Here is a 20,788-nt window from a genome sequence, read left to right on the forward strand (position 1 = left end):
AGGAATTTAATACTCATTTATCAGGGTTTCAAGAAAAATACATAACCATAAACAAATCAAAATTCCTCACCTCTAAAACTCATGTCCAAACTTCTAATTACTGTATTTAAGACCCTTCCAGATTTATTCAACCAGATCTCCAATTAACCATGATTTCTTATTTCTGGCCACCTATTACCAGCCCACTAATGAAGTACATTTTCCATGTTTACTTCAGAATTTTACATATACAGTTCAGCTTATACTAAAGCCTCAAAGGATATTTTAAATATGAAAATGGAAGGGGGAAGAGACATGACACACTTTCCTTCAAATAAGGCAGATATTCAACATCTGAAAAGTTTACTGAAAACTTTTATTGTAATCAAAAAGTGACATAACGGAGTTGTAATGAATTCAGCAAATCATTCTGCTGATATTTTAGAACTGATATCACCTTTTGCCAGGCAATTAAAAAAATTCAATGTGAAAATTTCACAGTACAGTAAACTCCACCCCAACTAATTAACGGTGGTTAAAAATAATAGGCCCTAGCAAAACCTCTCATGTTACATGGTCACAACTCACAATTCTGTACAAAAGTTCGTGTTATAAAGCTCTGATGTAAAAATCAAATAATCAAGCAGCAATATTTTAAGTGCAGCACAGGGTCTTCCATATCATTATTTACAAGGCTTGAATCTCTTTACATTATAACAAAATTTAATACAGATGACTTAGTAATTAAGTCAATTTTTAAAATCTGCCCTTTTACACAGTGACAGATTTCACTTTTTGGTCATCCTTCTCCTTCTCCTTTTCTTTATCTTTGCTCTTCTTTGACTTCTTTTTCTTATGTTTGTGTTTTTGGCTTTTTTCCAATTCTACTTCAGTGCCTGCATGTTTCTTATGCTTCTTGTGTTTTTTATGTTTCTTGTGCTTTTTCTTTTCTTTCTTTTTCTTCTTCTTCTTGCTGTCCTGACTTTCTGCAGAGCTAGCACTGCTACTGTGGCTTCGGGTTTGGCTTCCAGAAGGGCTATGACTTCTACTTGGACTGACACTAGGGCTGCTTTGACTCTGGCTCCTGGTTACACCTACCTGGCTGACTGCTGCCATGTCCAGGCTCTCTTTTGCTTTCTCCATTACTTTATCTTTCAGTTCCTTAGAAATTTTCCCTGAAGTTTCTTCCTCTTTTACAGATACATTGCTTTCACTGTCACTTTCATTGTAATCTGGTTCAAAAGCAGCTTCATCAGTTTCTCTAGTTAAGTCAGAGGACAGTCGAGAGGAGTGACTTAACTGGGGTTTAGGCTTGATGGTGTTCTTATCAATTTGCCCAGTAACTTGCTCCTTCTCAATCTGTGGGTCCGGTGGGTTAAGTATATACAGTGATTTATTGCCACTTGACTCTTTATTGTTCTTTGCCTCTAACACGTGTTTCTCACGATCTTTACAGGGATTTTTATCTACAGATTTCATCTCTTCACTTGAACGTTTAGTATCATAAGTGGATTTATGATCATGAGGTTTTTTGTCTCTTGAGGGACTAGAGTTACTTTTTTTGGAATCTCCTGTTCCTTTTTTAGGCACATCTCTCTCCTCCCTTGGCTTAGTTTTTTGTCCAGCTGCAGAGTCTTTACTGCGAGAAGGAGAGTCTTTTCTTCTTGTTAATTCATTCCTTTCATCTCTACGTTTGGAACTTGAATACTCTCTGTTGTCATAATCAGTTTTTTTGTCTCTGTTGGGAGTGAAGTCTTTATTTGAGGAACCTCGAATGGAATCATGCTTATCTTCTTTGCCAGAAGTTCTAGTCTCTTTGGAAGACTGAGACAGACTTTTAAAATTTCCTTGCTCATTCAGACGGTCCAGATTACTATCTTTCTCTGGCTGAGTGCTGTTCTTCCTCTTTTCTTGGTTTTCCTTTTCCAACACTGAATGATCTCGATCTTTGGTTTTCCCTTTTTCACTAGATGCAGAGATTTTTGAACTTTTGACCTCATGCTGTGTAATTTCATGGCTCACTTCCTTGGTGAGTTTCTGAATTTTCTCTGATGACTCATTTTCTTTTTCAGTATATTTGACTGCATTTGATGGTTTAGTGCTAACATTTTTTATAACACTGGCAGGTTTTCCTACACTTGATATAGGCTGTGTGGTGGATTTAGCATCTTCTTCTTCAGATTCAAAGTCATCTTTATCCCATTTGGATTGAGGAACCTGAATCATAATAATGACATCTTCAGCAGGAGCTGTGTTATCATTATTATATTCTTCCATTGTTTTAATGACAGTTCGCTTTGTATCTGTCTTTTCTTCAGCTTTCCGCACAGGACTGCCTCCAGTCGAACTGGTACTAAAAAGAATTAAAATATTTTTTAATTAATGAAGAACTTACAGTTATTAAACATTGATAAGTATAAAAAGACCAACTTAAACATGATAAATGTCCTTTTAACTTTCAAAAGCCACTTATTTTGCTCTGAGATATAAAGATTTAAGTGTATGATTATATAAAAACAAATGTGGCTCACCCCCAAAATCTACTTATCTTTTAACAATTCTTTTCTTCAAAGACAAGAGTAACCAGCTAACCTCCAACATCAATACATTCTTAATTATCATATTCCACTTTTTCCACCCGCCCATTATCAGATACCTGGTATAATCCACAAGTGTTGAGCTGGATCCTTCAGTTCCAGTCACTTTTCGCCTGACCTTTCCTTTGATTTTTTCTTGTTTAACTTTGCCAGATGTTGACTCCAATTTTTCAGAGGGTTCTTTTGTATTAGATATATTTTCTGTACTTCCAATTTTTTTACCAGTTTCTCTGTTAAGCTTGATTTTTTTGGCTGGAGCAGTTGATGATGAAATTTTGTCTTTTTCAGGCGTCCTATCCAGCTTTTCAATATCAAGTTCCATTTTGCGCTTTGGTGATGGTTTCACTATTTCGGTTACTTCTAATTTAGAGATTTTCATTGAAGATGACTCAAAATCTTTATCTCCACCTTTCTCTTCAGTTTTTCTTTTTCTTTTTTCTCCCTTGCTATCAAGTGGTTTACTCTTATCATTAGGCTTCTTGGTCTTTTCTTCCTTACTAGTTAGCTTCTCTGACTTGATGTCTTTGGAGTAGTCCTTCTTCACTTTTTCCTCTTTGACTGGTTTTGTCTCCTGGTGTTCCTTTACTGACTTAGAGTGAGCTTTTCTGGGGGTACCAATGATCTTTTCATCTTTTTGAGAGGAAGATGATGATTTCACATTGTCAGTCTTTGGAGTCTCCTCTTTGGCTTTTTTAAGTGGAGGTTCAGATCGAGGAGATTTTTCACGCTCTCCATCTAGTTTTTCTTGAGGTCCTTTAGCAGGTTTTGCAACAGTTTCTTTTTTGGACACAGCAGATCCATCATTTTTCCGTTTGGTCTTGTCACCTTTTGCTTTAGGTTTATCTTTTTCTCTCTTGTCTTTTTCAGACACTGATTTAAAAGTAATGGATTCAGCATCCATTGGTTCATCTCTAACAGGTGTAGCATCATCTCTACTTGGGAGAACAAACAATGAGTCTGTTTTATTTTCTTCACCACTTGTTGGCTCTCTTGATTTCCTAGAAGTTTCTAATAACTCTGGGTTTAGAAAGCCTTCACTTTCTTCCCCCTTTCTTCTTTTTCTGTGTTTCTTATGTTTATTTCCTTTACCATCTCCTGAAACATTTTCACTCTCCTTCTCTTTTGACTTTGTATTATCCTTCTGATTGTGACTGTCTCTTGATGAAAGCTTTTCTGGATAGTTGCCACCTATGTTTCGACTTCTATGACTCTGTCCACCAGAGTACTCCTCTCTGCGGCCTCTTGTGAAGGGAGAATTCCTGATATTAAGTGGTAAAAATCTCTCTGGAGAAAAGTTCTCTCTATTTGCTGATGGTCTAGGCTGTGCTCCAGCAGCATAGCCTTTATAATATTTTTCATACCACTCTCTGTATTTTCTCTCCCATTCTCGATAACGTTCTTTTTCAAATGGGTCTCTGAAGTCAACACTCCTCCCGTAATAAGCTTTCATGTCATAAGGTGGTGGAACTTCTCTGTACCTGTTAAAATATTCACGTTCTGTTTCTCCTTGAGGTACATTACGTTTATTAGGAGATTGTCCCCTAAATGCTTGAGGAGATCTTGATCGTGAATGATACCGTCTATATGGGGGTGACCTTGACCTAGATCGATGATACCCGTGCGATCTAGACCGTGAACGGTAATTTCGACTCTTTCCTCTGCCTCTTCTGGGGTATGGAGGTGATCGTGAATAGGAACGAGAATGTGAGCGGCTAAACGATCGAGAATAAGAACGTGATCGTGTTGAACCAGATCTTGATTTAGAATAAGTATATGAACTTCTTGAATAGGATGAACCACTATAGGGAGATTTGGACCTAAAAGCAAAAATAAAACAATAGTTGATAGTTGAGAAATATATACAAAATAAAATACAGACTCTCAGATTTCAGTATGTTCTCCTCATGGTTCATTATTTATTTATATTGTTTCATCTTAGATGATTAAAGAGGCACAGTGACCTCTACTGGAATGGAATAAAGTACACAAAGATCAGAGCAATCACTTGTTATAAAACGAGAGTGAAATCTTAACAATTAGAGTGAAGTGCATTAATGTACCGTGAGTTATATGACCTAGCATTAAATAAAATGCCAATTAAATTTAAACACTACTTCCTATCTGATTATTAAGTAGGAGTAACTTTTTTTGTCCTACGTTGGCCAATAGTCTAGCTTTAAAAGGAACATCTCAAGCATAAAAAATAAGTCTTTTAAACAAACTTCCTGGGAATATTTATAATTCAGTTTTTCTATCAATAAAGCAACTTGTATTCTACTGTTAGTTCATAATCACACAGGTTAATGTTCCAGCAGAAAGCTGTAGCCTTAGGTAAAAGGGGCCTCAGAAATGTAATCTTTGGCTAGTCCACTATTTTTTTCCTTCCACAAACATTTCCCAATTATTTCACACTATAAATAACTTCAAGGGACAAGGGTAATTTAATCCCCATAACTGCTAGTTCTACACAATAGAATTTACAGTGAGATATTTCAATAAACAGATATTGGGAAATAAGCTACATTTCCATTTTTATAAACCTAGACCGAATCAGAAAAATTCCATCACTGCAATGTTACTTATATCCATAGCTAATCCCTGGATATTCAAAGTCCCATTTGTAATTCTGTTGTGAAGGCTTGCAAAACACTAACCTGGAAAATGAGCGCCTACGCTCCTTTTGAATCTTTTTGTATTCCATCAATTCCTTAGCAAAATCATTTGTAAACTCATCTAGCTTGGACTTTTTCTTTTCCCTAGTAAAATAAAGTTAAAGAGCGAAAGTTAACAAAAACCATTTAAGAAAACTAACAAGACAAATGTAATTAGATCATGAATGAAATGAATGAAATTGCCATTAGTTTTCCACTTTAAAACTATAAATAACTAGGAATCCCTGAGGAAGCTGCTTGTATGGCTTGGTTTAATTTTTAGGTGATTTTTCTTATACTAACTGGAAACACTGGAAAATGTTTCCAAAGATACCTATTTAACATCAGAAAATGAAAGTGTAGAGTAATTTCAAATTCAAACACTTACTCTTCTTTTAGTCGTCGTTGCTCTCTATAGAATTCTTCCCTGGACAAAGGTGGTGCTTGTGTTGTTGGGATGGTATTTGAATGAGCTGTCTGTACTCCTGATGACACCCAAGGTGTTGATAAATTGGCCGGAGCTGGAGGAAACCCTGGAGGGGGAACACTATACCCAGCAGGTGGTGGCTGGCCAGGAGGAAACTGAGGAGAAAACTGTGGAGGAGGAACACCTGGAGGGAGAGGAAGCGTGTGGGGAGGAGGAGGATACAAGGGAGGGGGTGGGACAGGTACAAAAACTGGATTTGCTGGTAGTGATGGGCCTTGAGTTCTCTGTGATCTTTCGCTGTGGTGTCGTCCACGGTTTATACTTCTGGAAAAATAAATTCCAAGATATTAAAGCATCTGAGACAAGTAACCTTATCTTTTCTACTCATAATCTTTTCAATCCACAAACAATGGAAAAGAATCAACTATTCAAATAAGCACAGGGACACTGATATTGTTTATATGTAAAAGTAACATCATTTATATGTTAAGAACAACTTTTAAGGCCAGTTAGGGACTGAGATAAGTTTACAAGGTCTTCTTTATATGGAGATGCCATGCTTTTATTTTTTGATAAAAGTTATCTTTTGTGAAGTCCAACTATCACTCCACAATGATCTCATTACTTCCTAATCTGTCATTTAAAGGAACTGACAGGTTAATGTCTCTGTGACCTATTTCTCCCCAAAATGCCTTCCAAGACCAAAAGTTTAAAATGAAGAAAACCCACTTCCTATAATCTTTTTGAGGAAATAAGACCCTTCAAAGTAGAATAAACATGGGACTTCCCTGCTGGCATGGTGGTTAAGAATCCACCTGCCAGTGCAGGGGACACGGGTTTGATTGCTGGTCTGGGAATATACCACCTGCTGTGGAGAGACTAAGTCCGTGCACCACAACTACTAAGCCTGCATTCTACAACTACTGAAGCCCGCGCGCCTAGAGCCCATGCTCTGCAACAAGAGAAGCCACCACAATAAGAAGCCCATGCACCGCAACGAAGAGTAGCACCCCCCTACAAAAAAAAAAAAAAAAAAAGAGTAGCCCCTGCTCGCCTCAACTAGAGAAAGCCCGCGTGCAAGCAACAAAGACCCAACACAGCCAAAAACAAACAAACAAACAAAGTAGAATAAATACTAGTTTTAACATTTGTAACTAACAACTGAAAATCTCACTTTTTCTCTCAAAGGGTTAGGTTAAAATTAACAGTGCTGGCCAAAGTTTCTAAATTCTGCCTCATCAAACAAACAGTGGCTTCTTTAAAAAACTGGGCTTATTTCTGTTAAGCTAAAGGGATCTTTAAATTATAGGTAACTGGTATACAATAGCAGCAGCTGGGATTTAGATTTCAGGTCTCTTTTCAGAGTCTGATTAGTAAATATTATCTTCTTATTAAATATGTGATCTAACAACAAAACAGTAGTTATCTTTCATAAGCTTAGCAATTCTCTTTGGAGTACTAGAAGATACCCTTAAGTATGACCTAGATAGTAAGAACTCTATGGCTCACTTCTTAGATTAACACTGCTTGTGCATCTTCTGGGCAAGGGCCCCTAACAATCTTCTGTCTAACCTTTTGGAAGAGAAGATGGTAGAAGATGGGGATAACTGAGTCTAGGGGAGAAATAAATCCAAGTCTTCTTCGCGTTTGGGAGCTGAGCTCGTTAACATCCATCTTAAATTAAATCGACACCTTAGTTTGTCTGGGCCTTACTGTCCGCCCTCTACACTCAACAGAGTAAATGTAAGCCAGTATTCTGCTGTGTGCTGACAGTGAGAAAGTAGTGCTTGGGAAGAAGTAGTAAAGATGTAGCCTTAAAAAACCATTTAAAAATAAATAAATAAAAATAAAAAATTTTTAAAAATTTAAAAAACCATTTAAAACACTAAATGTAGGGACTTCCCTGGTGGCGCACTCGTTAAGAATCCTCCTGCCAATGCAGGGGACATGGATTCAAGCCCTGGTCCAGGAAGATCCCACATGCCGTGGAGCAACTAAGCCCGTGCGCCATGACTACTGAGCCTGCGCACTAGAGCCCATGTGCCACAACTACTGAGTCCACGTGCCACAACTACTGATGCCCGTGTGCCTAGAGCCCGTGCTCCACAAGAGAAGCCACAGCAATGAGAAGCCCACGCATGGCAACGAAGAGTAGCCCCTGCTCGCCGCAGCTAGAAAAAGCCTGCGTGCAGCAATGAAGACTCAACACAGACAAAACTAAATAAATTTATATATATATATAAAATATTAAATGTAATCTATTCTTTTATAGGCCTCTTAAGGGCAACTACTTAAGATTTAAGTGAGGAAAGTATAAACCAAATGAACCCACTCTCCCTACCACTATTGTGCTTTAATTTGTGTTATATTTTTCAGTGTGTCATCAGATTACTGTTTTTCAAGATTTTTAGCAAGCCTACCTGTAGCAGCTTCTCTCCCCTCTTCTAATTTGCTGTGGTGGAGAAACCAGATATCCAAGCTTGTTGGAACTGTGTGGAAAGAAGGATAAAATAGGCTTGAGTATTATACACACCTTTTCGTGTGTAGACTTTAATATACCTATTTTAACTATTCTGAAAACTTTTCCTTACTCCCTGATCCTGATTCTTAAACTTGTTTCAGACAGAGATATGATCAAGTGTTATATTTACTTAAAATGAAATATTCTTTCTGATTAACATATTATAAACAATTAAGCTTCAATATATATTTTATGTAATATTGTATTTTAATTAGCATTCTATAAGTTACTCTATGAACTTATTGTTATAGAAAAGGAAAAGAGCTCTTTTATCTGCTGGACACTATGCACAGGCATTTGACATGTGAGGTAAGTAGCACCATTCCAATTCTACAGATGAGGCAATGGAGGCTGAGAAGTAGAATCACATACCCTTCTCACATAGCTAGCAAATGCAGGAGATGGGACTCAAACCCAGGTCGGTCTCCAAATCCCATGTTCTTTCTACTGATATATTCTGCTAGTCTCTCAACTAACATACTTTTTCTATAAGAAGTTTGGTTTATCTTTCAAACAAAAAGATTAAAGTTTTAGAATATAAGCCAGTTTACATAAATATATGAGCCCATTTATATGGGTCACATAAACAAAAATAATTATATAAAAACAATAAATAAATCTGATTTTTAATGCCATAGAACATCCTATAGAAGATCAAAGTTCTTAGTACTCCAGGGTAGAAAATCATACCCTAAAGAATTTTTTGTTTTTTTCTTCTGGGAGACGGAAGGACTTATTACTTGCAGCAGTAAGGAGAACACCAGGGATCATTCACAAAGCAGTGTCTCCCACACGCTACAGATTTTAATATGCAATAAAATTTCATTAACATAGCTAGTCAAAATGAGAAATTTTGTGTTTGACAGACTTTAATCTTATTATGTGTTTATTTACTCAAATCAAAAACATCCAAATTAAAGAGGGAAGTTTAATCTACCAGCATAATAACTGATTCAGTATTTAAAATATTCTTTCAAGTAATTCTTATCTGTTCATTAACTGAGATTCTGCCAAGATCACCATTTGTTAAGTCATAAAAGTAAAAAGGATTTACATTTTATTATTATAGAAAAGAATTACTAATTTTTTAAGAAGAATTCTTCATATAGTCTTGAATTTGTGACATTTTACATAAAAACTGTGTTAACATGGCATATACAAGAGGAGTTCACAGTAAAAGACACTCAGCACACACTGCTGAGATTGTAATTTCCATCATCCGGTTTGAAAGCAATCATCTGAAGATTATTTGAGACATATACTTACTGTTCCCAACCTGGTCGACCACCACCTGGACGAGCAGTGTTTATTCTTACTGGACCTTGGAAACAAAAATAAACAAAACCAATAAGTAAATATAAAATTACAGGTTAAATAAAGTTAAAATTATTTTTTAAGGAAAAAAGTTCAAACCAAAATGATTTTACTCACCAGTTGTGGGGATCAATTGTCCATGCAATAATGACTGTCCAAGCAAAGATGGGGTTCCAAGTACAGGCACCTGGTAACCCTTTAGGAAAAAACCAAAAAGGTATAGTTAAAAAAACAAAACAAAAAACTCTACTGTAATAATAATAATAAAAAAATCTTTAAAAGCCAGTGAAACTTACCTTCTCTTCCATAAGGGCAGTAATTGCAATTGAAGAGGCTCCCTTTGAATGTTCAGATGCAAGCGCTGCAGCTGGCAGTATTTTATTATCAGAATCCCTAGATCATAATATAATTTACAAAACATTAAAAAGTCACCAGAAATGGAGGATTAAAGTTACAAACTTCCAGTTATATAAGATAAATAAGTACTTGAGACGTAATGTACAACATGATGACTATAGCTAACGCAGCTGTATGGTATACAGGAAAGCTGTTAAGAGAGCATAGATCCTGAGTTCTCATCACAAGGGAAAAGAATTTTTTTTCCTTTTTATTGTATTTACACATGAGAAGACAGATGTCAGCTGAACCTACTGTGGTAATTATTTCACAATATATGTAAGTCAAATCACTGTACTGTATGCCTTAAACTTATACAGTGACGTATGTCAATTATTTCTCGATAAAACTGGAAAAAAATAGGCAATATTTTCCATATTTTTGAAAAAAATTCCATGTTACAAGGATCTGAGTCATATTTAAGAGGCCTCTAAATATAATACTTGCAAAGTTTGAAAAATAATAGACCTGAAGGAAATGTCTGCATTACACAAATATTCTTATTTCGGGAATACATAATCTGTGATAATAGGATTATAAAGTTTACTTCTGCATGTAATGAGTAAAAATTATCAAAGGAAAATAAAGAGTAAAAATCATATCGTGTTACTGTTCATCCATCACACTTGCATTAAGATGAGTTACATCAAAGATGATGAAAACTTCTGGGGAAAGTGAGAGAGGACTGGACTTTTGAAGAGTTCTTCGTATGTAAGTGAAATGTAAAATGAAGAAGCCTCCTTAAGAAGTACAATCGGGCTTCCCTGGTGGCGCAGTGGCTGGGGGTCCGCCTGCCGATGCAGGGGACGTAGGTTCGTGCCCTGGCCCGGGAGGATCCCGTGTGCCACAGAGCAGCTGGGCCCGTGGGCCATGGCCGCTGGGCTTGCACGCCCGGGGCCTGTGCTTCGCAATGGGAGGGGCTGCGGCGGTGAGGGGCCCGCGTACCGCAAAAAAAAAAAAAAAGTACAATCTATGATAGATATGACAGAAATTGGTTCAGTTTTAAGACTAGTAAAGCTAAAAAAAAAAAAACTTGAGAGACAAAATAAATAAATAAAGGATTAAGAGTAAATTCTACTTCCACCTCTACCACTAAATCAAAAGGGTAACCTTAGGTAAGTCAATGAACTCTCTGGGCCTTATTCCCACTATCAATCAAATAAAAGGCTGAAATAGGTTAAGTGGGATTTAAAAAAAATTTTTATTTTATTCAAGTATAGCTGATTTATAATGTTAATTTCTGCTGTACAGCAAAATGATTCAGTTATACATATATATACATCCTTTTTCACATTCATTTCCATTATGGTTTATTACAGGATATTGAATATACAGTTCCCTGTGCTATACAGCAGGACCTTGTTTATCCATCCTATATATAATACTTTGCAGGGATTTCTTAAATATACTTGTAAAGGTCCTACTCCTAAAGATTTTGTTTCTGGGAACAAACCCCTGGCATCTATTTTTTAAAAGCTGGTTGATTTTTTAAGCTTTATGAGCCATTGGACTATAAAGGTCCCTTTCATTTCAGGAGTGGTAGGATTTAAGTGAGTTTTCACTACTCTCCTACATAATTATGCTCCAAAACAATTATTTCTTGACCTCTCTACTTCTACCAGTATTTCATCCCCTCTTTCTCTATTTATCCAAATTGTTCTTAGTTCTGCTCAAATCTACTGTTTTCTAATAACACCATAAGAGGTGACCGTAAGTGACCTCTCCCTCTTGTGAACTGCAGAGCTGTCATGGGATATTATTCAACATTTAATGTGACTTGCTGGCAATGTATATAGTTTTTGACCTTGGGATGCTTAATAATTTGCAAATGAATCTCCTTCATTTGTCTGTTCCTCCAGTAAAACTTAGCCATTTCTTTCTTTTTTGTTTTTTTTTTAAAATTTGGCTGTATCGCGTGGCTTGTGGGATCTTAGCTCCCCAACCAGGGATCGAACCTGGGCCCCAGCTGTGCAAGTGCCAAGTCCTAACCACTGGACTGCCAGTGAATTCCCAAAGACTAGGTCATTTCTTACAAGTCATCCACCTTACTGAGCACAGTGGGATGCAACAGACTGAAGGTCACTAAAACAACTGTTAAAGCAATATACAATAAAAAAAAACTACATCACTGATCTCACTTGTTTCCTAACAGCGAGAAATACATCGACTTACCGAAAAGGTCCATCTGATTTTTCTGAGTGGACTGATATGGAGACCGTTGCAGTTATATCAGGTACAGGGGCTGGGGTAGAAGATGGATTTCCAGGCACAGGAGGGGCCAAGGAAGACTGATTAGAGGTTAATGAAGATATGGATGGAGCCGGGTGAGTTGATGATGTCACTGGAATCATCAGAGGATCTTGTTGTCTTGATATTGGAGATCTCATCAGAGGTTGTAGGTTCCGTTGAATGAGTGGTCTTGGAGGTGGTAGTTGGGGTGGGGGTGGAGGTAACTGTTTTCTTAGTCTTTTCGTATAACCAGTTTCATTTTTGAAGTTATTAACAGCCTACAGACACCAATCATAAAAATGCAGAAAAATGTAATGTAGTATTTACTCAAGTATGGTTAAATCAATTAAAAGATTTTTTTAAATTTTTCATAAAAAGTGATACAAATATAGCTACCTGTCGTAAGAACTTATTGGCAATTAAAGCATCAGGAGAGACATCATTCTGATGACATGTTGGACATGTATGTTCATCTGATTCCAAGAGAGCTGTCCTTATACCTATGTATAAGATTTTAAATATTAACAAAAGCATAGTTAGGAACCCAGTTTTTACTGAATGAATTAAAAAGACAGTTTACATGTGTTCAGTTACATTACTGTTTTTCAAGCACACATCACTAACCATTTCTATTCTTAGATTAAGAAATTTAAAAGTAAAATTTCTCGCCTGATAGCACTCCTCTGCTCTAATCTCTCTCTATCTTAAAAACAGAAGTAATGGATATAAGCTAAACAAACATTTAAACTGAGAGAAAAGATGCTCTTTCCCAAATACCATTCTCTTTGTTTAGCTAGTAATCGGAATATTATAGGGAAAAAAAAAAGAAAAGAAATAGTCTAGAAAGAGACAAAAACATTATATGGCTAATATAGGGCTTTTAAAAAAGCATCACTTGGGAATTCCCTGGTGGTCCAGTGGTTAGGACTCCGCACTTTCACTGCTGAGGGCCCGGGTTCAATCCCTGGTAGGGGAACTAAGATCCCACAAGGTATGTGGTGCTAAGAAAAAAAGCATCACTAGAAAAGGGCATTATAAATAACAGAAGCACTATTCAGGCAAGGAAATCAGAGACATCTATAGCACAGCAGGTAAGAACCAACACTAAATTATAGATGCACTGACTATGCTTCAGTGTTGCAAAAAATCCAATCATAAGTGGTCTGTTAAATTCAAGACACACTCTGAAACAACTTTTAAGTGACCTCTTCTTGACTTTGGTCTTCACTGAAGAGGGCCCATAAAAAAGATCTGTATTCCAAAACTACCTTTATTTTGTGGCCGTGCAACCAGGGATCAAACCTGCGTCCTCTGCAGTAGAAGTGTGGAATCCTAACCACTGGACTGCCAGGGAAGTCCCCCCAAACTATCTTAAGAAATGATGAAGACCAGAGCAGGACTGAGCAATGAAATTTTCAGATGATGTAAGAAGGGACAAACTTAAGATAAGTGGCAGAAAAAAAGCAAGTGCTAATAGAATATAAATGATTCACAAGTAACGCCCTGGCAAATGTTGGGTAATATCTTTACAGAGTAGTTCTCAATCACACTTAAGAATTTTAGAATAAGCTATTTTTCACATTCCTAGAAAGGGACTTAGATATCATTTAAAAGTACTTCTAGAATATCTAAAGCCCAAAAGGCTTTTAAATTTCTGTATACCATTTAAAACACAGAGGAAATAAAAATCCTACATTTTATAAAACCTCAGTAAAGTCACCTTGATGAAGATAAAGAATGTGGTCAATTCTAATATTTAAAAGGACAAGGAGGTTTTTTTTTTTAAAAAAAAGTAGCAACAAAAAGTTATTAAATGCTCATTGATTAATTTATCAATAATTCATATTATTAAAATATACAATATTGCTAACAGCCTTTCCAAGGAAATACACATACTCTAAATTATGTATTGTCAAAGATTCAACATTTCTTACATTCATCACAATAACTATTTCCACAGCATGGAATGACAACAGCATCAGTCATAATATCTTTGCAGATGAGACACAACAATTCATCTGGGATAGGATCATCTTCTTCTGAAGATGATGATGGTTCCTCTGGTAAAAAAGGTGGTTTTTCTTTTTTCCCAATTGCATATGCTTCTCTGTAAAAGAAAGTTTTAGTGTTTTAACATTGTTAAGGCAAAGTATTTCCAAAAAAATTTATATATTCTACTATACCATAATGGGTACTTATCATTCAGTACAATGTCAAATCAGTTTATATAATTGTGTACCTCCCAAAATAAGGGAGCAGTTATGAACATCCTCCCCGAACAAAAAGATATAAAACAAAATCCTAAACAAGTATAACAAAAAAGAAAAAAAATGCTATGAAAGTGGCTAAAAGGATCTTAGAATCTGTAACTAAGAACTGTAACTAAGTTCTGTAGAATCTGTAACTAAGAACTGAGAGCCAGAGAAGTAAAGCGACACAATCAGTGCCACAAAGTTATATTTATATGGGTGGCAGAGACGGGATTTGAGCTTAAGCTATGACAACACCCTAATCACTATTTTCTGTACTACCATGTTTCTTGGGGGAAAAAATTGTTTTTTCTTCCTCCATAGTCTAACAGTCCCCAAAACTTGTGAAGGTACTAATGTGAATACCACAATATGGGAAACTAAAATTGGAACTGACATTACACAATTAAGGGGGATAATTCAAGGGAAATATGTCACTAATCACACCAGTAATTAATAGCCAGAATTAGACTTCAAAACAATGGTCTACTATACTTAACATTTTAAGAGAGATTAATCTATTTATAGTCAATTAAGAAATATTCATGACTTAAATATTAAAAATATGTGTAAAAAATTTAAAGGAACACCTCATTAGATATTTGGAGGTCCATTTTTCGTAGAAATGTACTTTGCAGAAATGTTGGGTATTAAATATACTAAAAATAAAAAACCAAAATATTCTATTCTCAGACTTATCACCAGTGCTTCCAACACCCTCATCTTTGTAATCAGGCACATTTGTAAAACACAGGAATTCCCAGAGAAATCCTTTCTGTTTCATTCAGGAACAGAGTGTGTTCATCTCAAATGCTAAAATGAAAGAATCTCATCTGGACAGAGCAGGGTACCTTAGGTGTGTTATTTGTGTTGCAGTTGCTCCATAGACATCACCACGATTCCAGAAATATGTATCAATTTGCTTATGCCCCATTGTTCCCAATTTGTGAAAGAGGAGTCTCCCACTGCCCAAAAGAGAGAAAAGAAAAAAAAAAAAAAAAAGAGGAGAAGAGAGGATAGAAAAAGAAACAGAAGAAGAGTCTAAGTTGCTTATCAGTGGTGTTAGTGGAGAAGGTGAAAGTTTCATTTAAAATATTTGGGTTCCCATTTTCCCCAGTATTTGCTGTGTGTTTGGCACAGATGGGCTTTTGTATTTCAGTATTCAAAAGCAATGAAGTTAATTATTAGTAGGGGTTCACAGGTGATGTTAACTTTTCCAACACAAATTTCTATTTAAATACTTTAATATCTACATATTATATTAATATGTAGCCGTCTGCTCTTAAATTGTGTCTGTAAAAGTCATCAATTTCAACCTAAAGCTGTTTGGGATCATGTATGAAATGTCTGAATTAGAAACAGCGTAACAACAAATTGCTCTAAGATGAACCACAAAAACACAGGATGGTAGACTGATAAAAAATAGATGGGAGTGAAGTTGAGAAAGTGAGTAAGGTTGGGAGTTTAGGAAAACATTAATTCTCATCTGTGAACTACAACAATGTATTTACTCAAAAACAATGTATTTACCTACTCAAAAACAATCTTTTTTCAGTATCATTCTGTAAGCATAGCCATTTTCATCATCCTTACCTGCTCACCACATCTGACAATATAGCATGAAGCTGAGGAAAACTGTTCTTAATATACATTTTGTCACTAAGAACATGGACATCTACTCTCTAAATTGATGTTTCTCAAGGTATGCCCTAAGGATCCCCTAAACTCATAATCTCCTTGAGGACTTGTTAAAAAATGCAGACTCAGAGTCTCATCATATAATCCCTGGGGGCGGGGCAGGGTACCTAGGTTATTTAACACACTTTTGTAAGAGATTCTTATGCACGATTAAGTTAGCGAACCATATTCCAAAGAACACTTAATATTGTGTTTTATATTGTGAGACTTTACAACTGTTGATGGTAATCAAAAAGGTAATTAAATGTATTAATAAAAGCATATAAAATGGGAAGTTACCTAGTTGAACTATGCCTCTAGGTTTACTGTCTATTCATTTCATTAAAAATTGGCTCATAAAATAAAATCTGAAAACACATTAAAAATAAGCATTAAGGTATAGCTTATAGAGCTATAGCCGATCTGAACTAATGGTTTATAAAATAAACCACACTTCAGAATCTTAAGACTCACACAGTACATCCAAAATTATTCAAGATACCTCAGCATTTCCTTTAATCTTGGCACTTAAATTTGCCTTGATATATTGCAGAACTTTTATTCTTAACCGTCCTGCTTCTCAGAAAGTTTAAGATACTTGTCTTGTTCTTTTAAAGGATGCAAACAGCATATAAGACTATGTGGGAGTATGTATGTGAATGAAGAAGAAAGCAGGGAATGACAGAAAAAGAAAAATTAGAAGATCACAAGGGAAGTGGCACTCACTGGCAGCAAAAAAACCCCCAAATCCATTTTAAATTTGCTTTAAATGGAGCAGACTGCAGCCTCATTCTTAACACAGAAATGCAACATGTGGAGACTAAGTCTTGGTATACAACGTTCATAAGGAATCCAAGTAGCCAACTTACAAGCCCAAGATTAAATAAAACACTATCACCTGGACTGACTGTAGTCTCCATAGATCATTCCTAATTTGAATACTTACGCATCTATAGTTGGTATTGCATATTTTCCAGTGTTGGTAAGCATTGCACCTTTCATGTTAGGATCTTTCACCTCCATCATAAAACTTCTGGGAATTCCAGTGCTCTTTTTAATCCTAGGACCAGATTCAAAGTTCTTATCCTATATGTACGGGAAAGGAGAGAGGAGGAAGAGAAAAAGCAGTTACCTTTATTTAATATTAGCTAACACGCAGTGCTATCATATATGATCTCATTTAATCCTCACAACAGCCATGTGAGGTAAGTACTATTATTACCTCCATTTCACAGAGAAGAAATAACAGGCTTGGAGAAATCAAGTAACTTGCTCACTCAGTGGCAGTGTCAAGATTTGAAGCCTGGCAGTTTGGCTCTAAAAGCTATGCTCATTTGCCGTTTTAATAGAGAAGGCAGTATTTACCAAGAAAAATAATATGGCTAAGAAAAGATTTTAAGAAAAATAAGGTGTATCATAGTTTCTACTTTGAACTTACCCCATTTGTTGGGCAATTCTTAATATAATGGCCAGGTTTACCACAACGGAAACAAGTATAAGATGGAGGTGGTGGACCTAGAGGTTTCTTCATGTAACTGAAAGGGGAAAAAAAAATTACATGTACACAAAGAGTTGAAAAAAATGCTTTTGATATGGGGGGGAGACCCCACCCCAAAGTACCTATTAGTTTAAAGTATTTATGAACTTACTTGACTGGGTCGTATTCATGGCCAGATTGCGACATCATTGCTTTAATTTTATCTTCTTCAGAAGCATTGGCTTCAGCCAGATTGGCAGTCTGTTTAACAGGTAATTATTTGACACACACATTAGAAACACATTTAAGACCACACAGCCAAAGACAACACCACTCATCCTGTAAAGAGCAGTATCTAATCTTGCATAAAAACAGTTATTTACAAGTATAACCTAGAAGACGCACTGGGAGTTCATTAGGTCATTACATGATGTTTGGGTGTCTATGGTGCTGAAGAAAGTCTTTCTGGGGGCACTCAAACCTTAGACCCTGTTTGTACCTTACATTTAAGATTTGCACACTACTCTTCTAAGAGTTAAAAACTGAGATTAAGCTAGGAGAGAAACACTTGATGTTTTTAAGTCTTAAAAACAGTTCAAGTGTCACAGCATTAAGCATCAAATGTCAAGCATATAACTTGGAGGTAGGGTTGGGGGTAGAACAACTGAACATATTATGCAGCAGATACTACAAGTCAGAAGGCTCTTTAGGTAGTGGTGTCAAATTTCAAACTAAGTGCAAAGCACATGCACTGAGCATTCAAATTTTAAATCCAACTCTCCAAAGATTTATGAACTTTAAGGTATTACATACAATAGTCTAGATATAAGCAGGGTCTAAGGGAGTGAGTCCTAATAACTTGAATCTTCAAGCATCTAGCACTCATATCAGCCATTCATTAGGTTTTAGCTTTACATTCATCCACAAAACAAGCAACCAGTTTTAACACTTTATTGTAATTTTATATACAAAGAATGCTTAACATTAACAGAGCTTAAAACAACAGCAACATTTACAGAAAACTGGATTACAGATGTTGAACAACTAATTTGTTTGAACCCAAACAGTAACTTACAGATAGTTTAAAAAAAAAAAAAAATCCCCCAAACCTCCAAAACTCCGCAACTGCTTCCCACAAAGAAACAATGGTAGGAATAGACCAAAACTCAAATATGGTCCTTACAGTACACATGAATTAAAACAGTGAACTATAAATTGCTAAAGATGTTAACTCTATGCTAAACCACTTTGCATTAAAAAATTATAGAGATTGGTTTTAGCCCACTTCATGTTTTAGAATCATCAACTTTAATGTTTACTTTTCCCACAACAGGAACTTAAAAAGCTGTATTTGTTACTAGGACATTTTGGGGGATACATTCTAGGGGATAAGGACAAAACCTATAACAAAGCCAAAGACAAGATAGGGACAGCACTAATGGAAAACTCATCTAACTCATTAACCTCGGTTGCTAAATTTGGTTTTACATTTCTGATAGGGAAAAAACGATTTTCGGAAAACTGGAAAACTTCCTTCTTGGCCCTCAAAAATCTGCCTGATCTGTAATATTTGCCTTTTTTCCCCTAAAGGCACAATTTGCAAACTAAGTCTGTTGTTTTAAAAATTAATCCATCACTAGTGCTTTCCCAAACAAAAGGTACACATTGTTGAGCAGAAAATTGCAAGCAATCTTATCGCAAAACATGGCATATACAATGATTTCAGGAGGTAACAATTTTCCCCTCTGCCAAACATACACATTGGTATATTCCTGCAAACAACTTTATACATTTACACAATTCATGTAGTCTGTGTTCAAACAAATTAGGTTGTTTAAAACTTTTTCTAATGCAGACAGACTACAAGTCTATAGCATAAAGAAACAATTGTATCACATTTAAAATGTTGACCTTCAAGGGATCAATTCAAATATTCAAGAAATAACCACGCAATCGTCCATGTAAAGGAAAGCTTCTATTTTGGCTGCGTAAAGTCCACATAATTTACAGCCAAAACCAGGGAATTCCTCCAGAAATTTGCTAGTTTCCAATGTATAATTAAACAAAATGTATGAGGGGAAAAAAGCGAGTAAGTGTAGCTTCATGTGTTTCTTCTGTCTTGAAGATGAACAATACTCCAACATTATGGTGAAGCTGATTGCAAAATACTCCCCCTATCTTCTCAAAACAGCAACTACTCTTTACAGGATAGTAATAGTACGTACAATGTGTCTGCAAAATATCTCCTCCCCCAACCCCTCTTAAAACACTGTTCCACATTAAACAACAACAAAAAAATACGATGTTAGAAAAAGATTTATATTTTCAAGAATATATATATATATATATATACCTTTGTAAGCTGGGCCAGAGAAATAGACGCAGAAGAGTCATCAATCTGTTCACAAAAAATTAAACACACATTCAAGTTCCACACTGAAAACATCTGAAAGTGATCATTTAGTCCCTACTGCCACTTAATGTTCAAATACTGGGCATTTTTCTTAGACGTTTTCTAAAGAATGTTATCTTGTTTTAAAGCTGAAATGTAACTCACCCCACTTATCCTTCTCCACACATCCCACATACAGTAAATAAAGGCTAACTGTTGATAGGGACTCAATTACAATGAGAAAACAGGGTAAAGAACACTATATCACATAGGAAACCTGTTCAGAGTGGTGGTTTAATACTAAGAAAGAGTCCCATGTCTATCAATGGTCTCTAAATTTGATAATGCTCAAGACAATGTACACTAGAAGAGAGAATAAGAAATCTTTCGAACTTTCCCGTAATGCCATTATATAACACTGTAAAAACAAGCAGCTCTTTAAAGGCTCAGATAATTGCTTTAATAAAACAGGTTCCAGATAATTGCTACTTTTTCTTCTTTGAGTATGTACTGCTCAGTCTGAATAAGTTCATTTATTCTCCCATACAAAGAGTAACAATAGCTAATCTTGCCAAAGAAACCACAGCTTTATCAGGGCAAAGATGTTAAGCCAAATAAAGGGAAACAAAAGGTACCCCGGGGCAGGGCAAACAGAGCAGTTACAGAATGGACTTTAATATGCAGAGAAAAGAAAGTTAATTTAATCAAACAGAGCAAGTATTAAACATGGATATAAAAGGGCTTTAAAAAACATTTTTTTTCAAATGTGACATTTAAAACTTCTTATTGTCCCCCTGAATATGTTAATATCAGTTTAAAAAAATGTTTATGTATGTGTGTATGCACACACCTTCAGCCTCTAACTCTAAAGATATGATT

At 35.8% G+C, this 20,788-nt stretch overlaps 1 protein-coding gene across 2 annotated transcripts in view; it reads right to left on the minus strand.

Moving 5' to 3' along the window:
* Window positions 1-334: 334 nt before the first annotated feature.
* The window catches only part of RBBP6 (RB binding protein 6, ubiquitin ligase), a 32,206-nt gene continuing 11,752 nt past the window's right edge, over window positions 335-20,788 (minus strand). The window contains exons 4-18 of one of the 2 annotated variants that reach the window (XM_065892151.1): window positions 19,871-19,915; window positions 17,690-17,778; window positions 17,479-17,575; window positions 16,987-17,126; window positions 14,049-14,221; window positions 12,511-12,614; window positions 12,058-12,392; window positions 9,786-9,882; window positions 9,607-9,685; window positions 9,442-9,496; window positions 8,075-8,143; window positions 5,616-5,978; window positions 5,231-5,332; window positions 2,636-4,393; window positions 335-2,332 (exon numbers count right to left, since the gene is read on the minus strand). In XM_065892151.1, the coding sequence (XP_065748223.1) occupies window positions 751-2,332; window positions 2,636-4,393; window positions 5,231-5,332; window positions 5,616-5,978; window positions 8,075-8,143; window positions 9,442-9,496; window positions 9,607-9,685; window positions 9,786-9,882; window positions 12,058-12,392; window positions 12,511-12,614; window positions 14,049-14,221; window positions 16,987-17,126; window positions 17,479-17,575; window positions 17,690-17,778; window positions 19,871-19,915 (5,088 nt within the window). In that variant the 3' untranslated portion in view covers window positions 335-750. The remainder of the gene's footprint in view (window positions 2,333-2,635; window positions 4,394-5,230; window positions 5,333-5,615; window positions 5,979-8,074; window positions 8,144-9,441; window positions 9,497-9,606; window positions 9,686-9,785; window positions 9,883-12,057; window positions 12,393-12,510; window positions 12,615-14,048; window positions 14,222-16,986; window positions 17,127-17,478; window positions 17,576-17,689; window positions 17,779-19,870; window positions 19,916-20,788) is intronic. The other variant, XM_065892152.1, reaches the window with a different exon arrangement.

This window comes from Phocoena phocoena, chromosome 15 (genome assembly GCF_963924675.1).
Source record: "Phocoena phocoena chromosome 15, mPhoPho1.1, whole genome shotgun sequence".
Classification (NCBI taxonomy): Eukaryota; Metazoa; Chordata; class Mammalia; order Artiodactyla; family Phocoenidae; genus Phocoena; species Phocoena phocoena.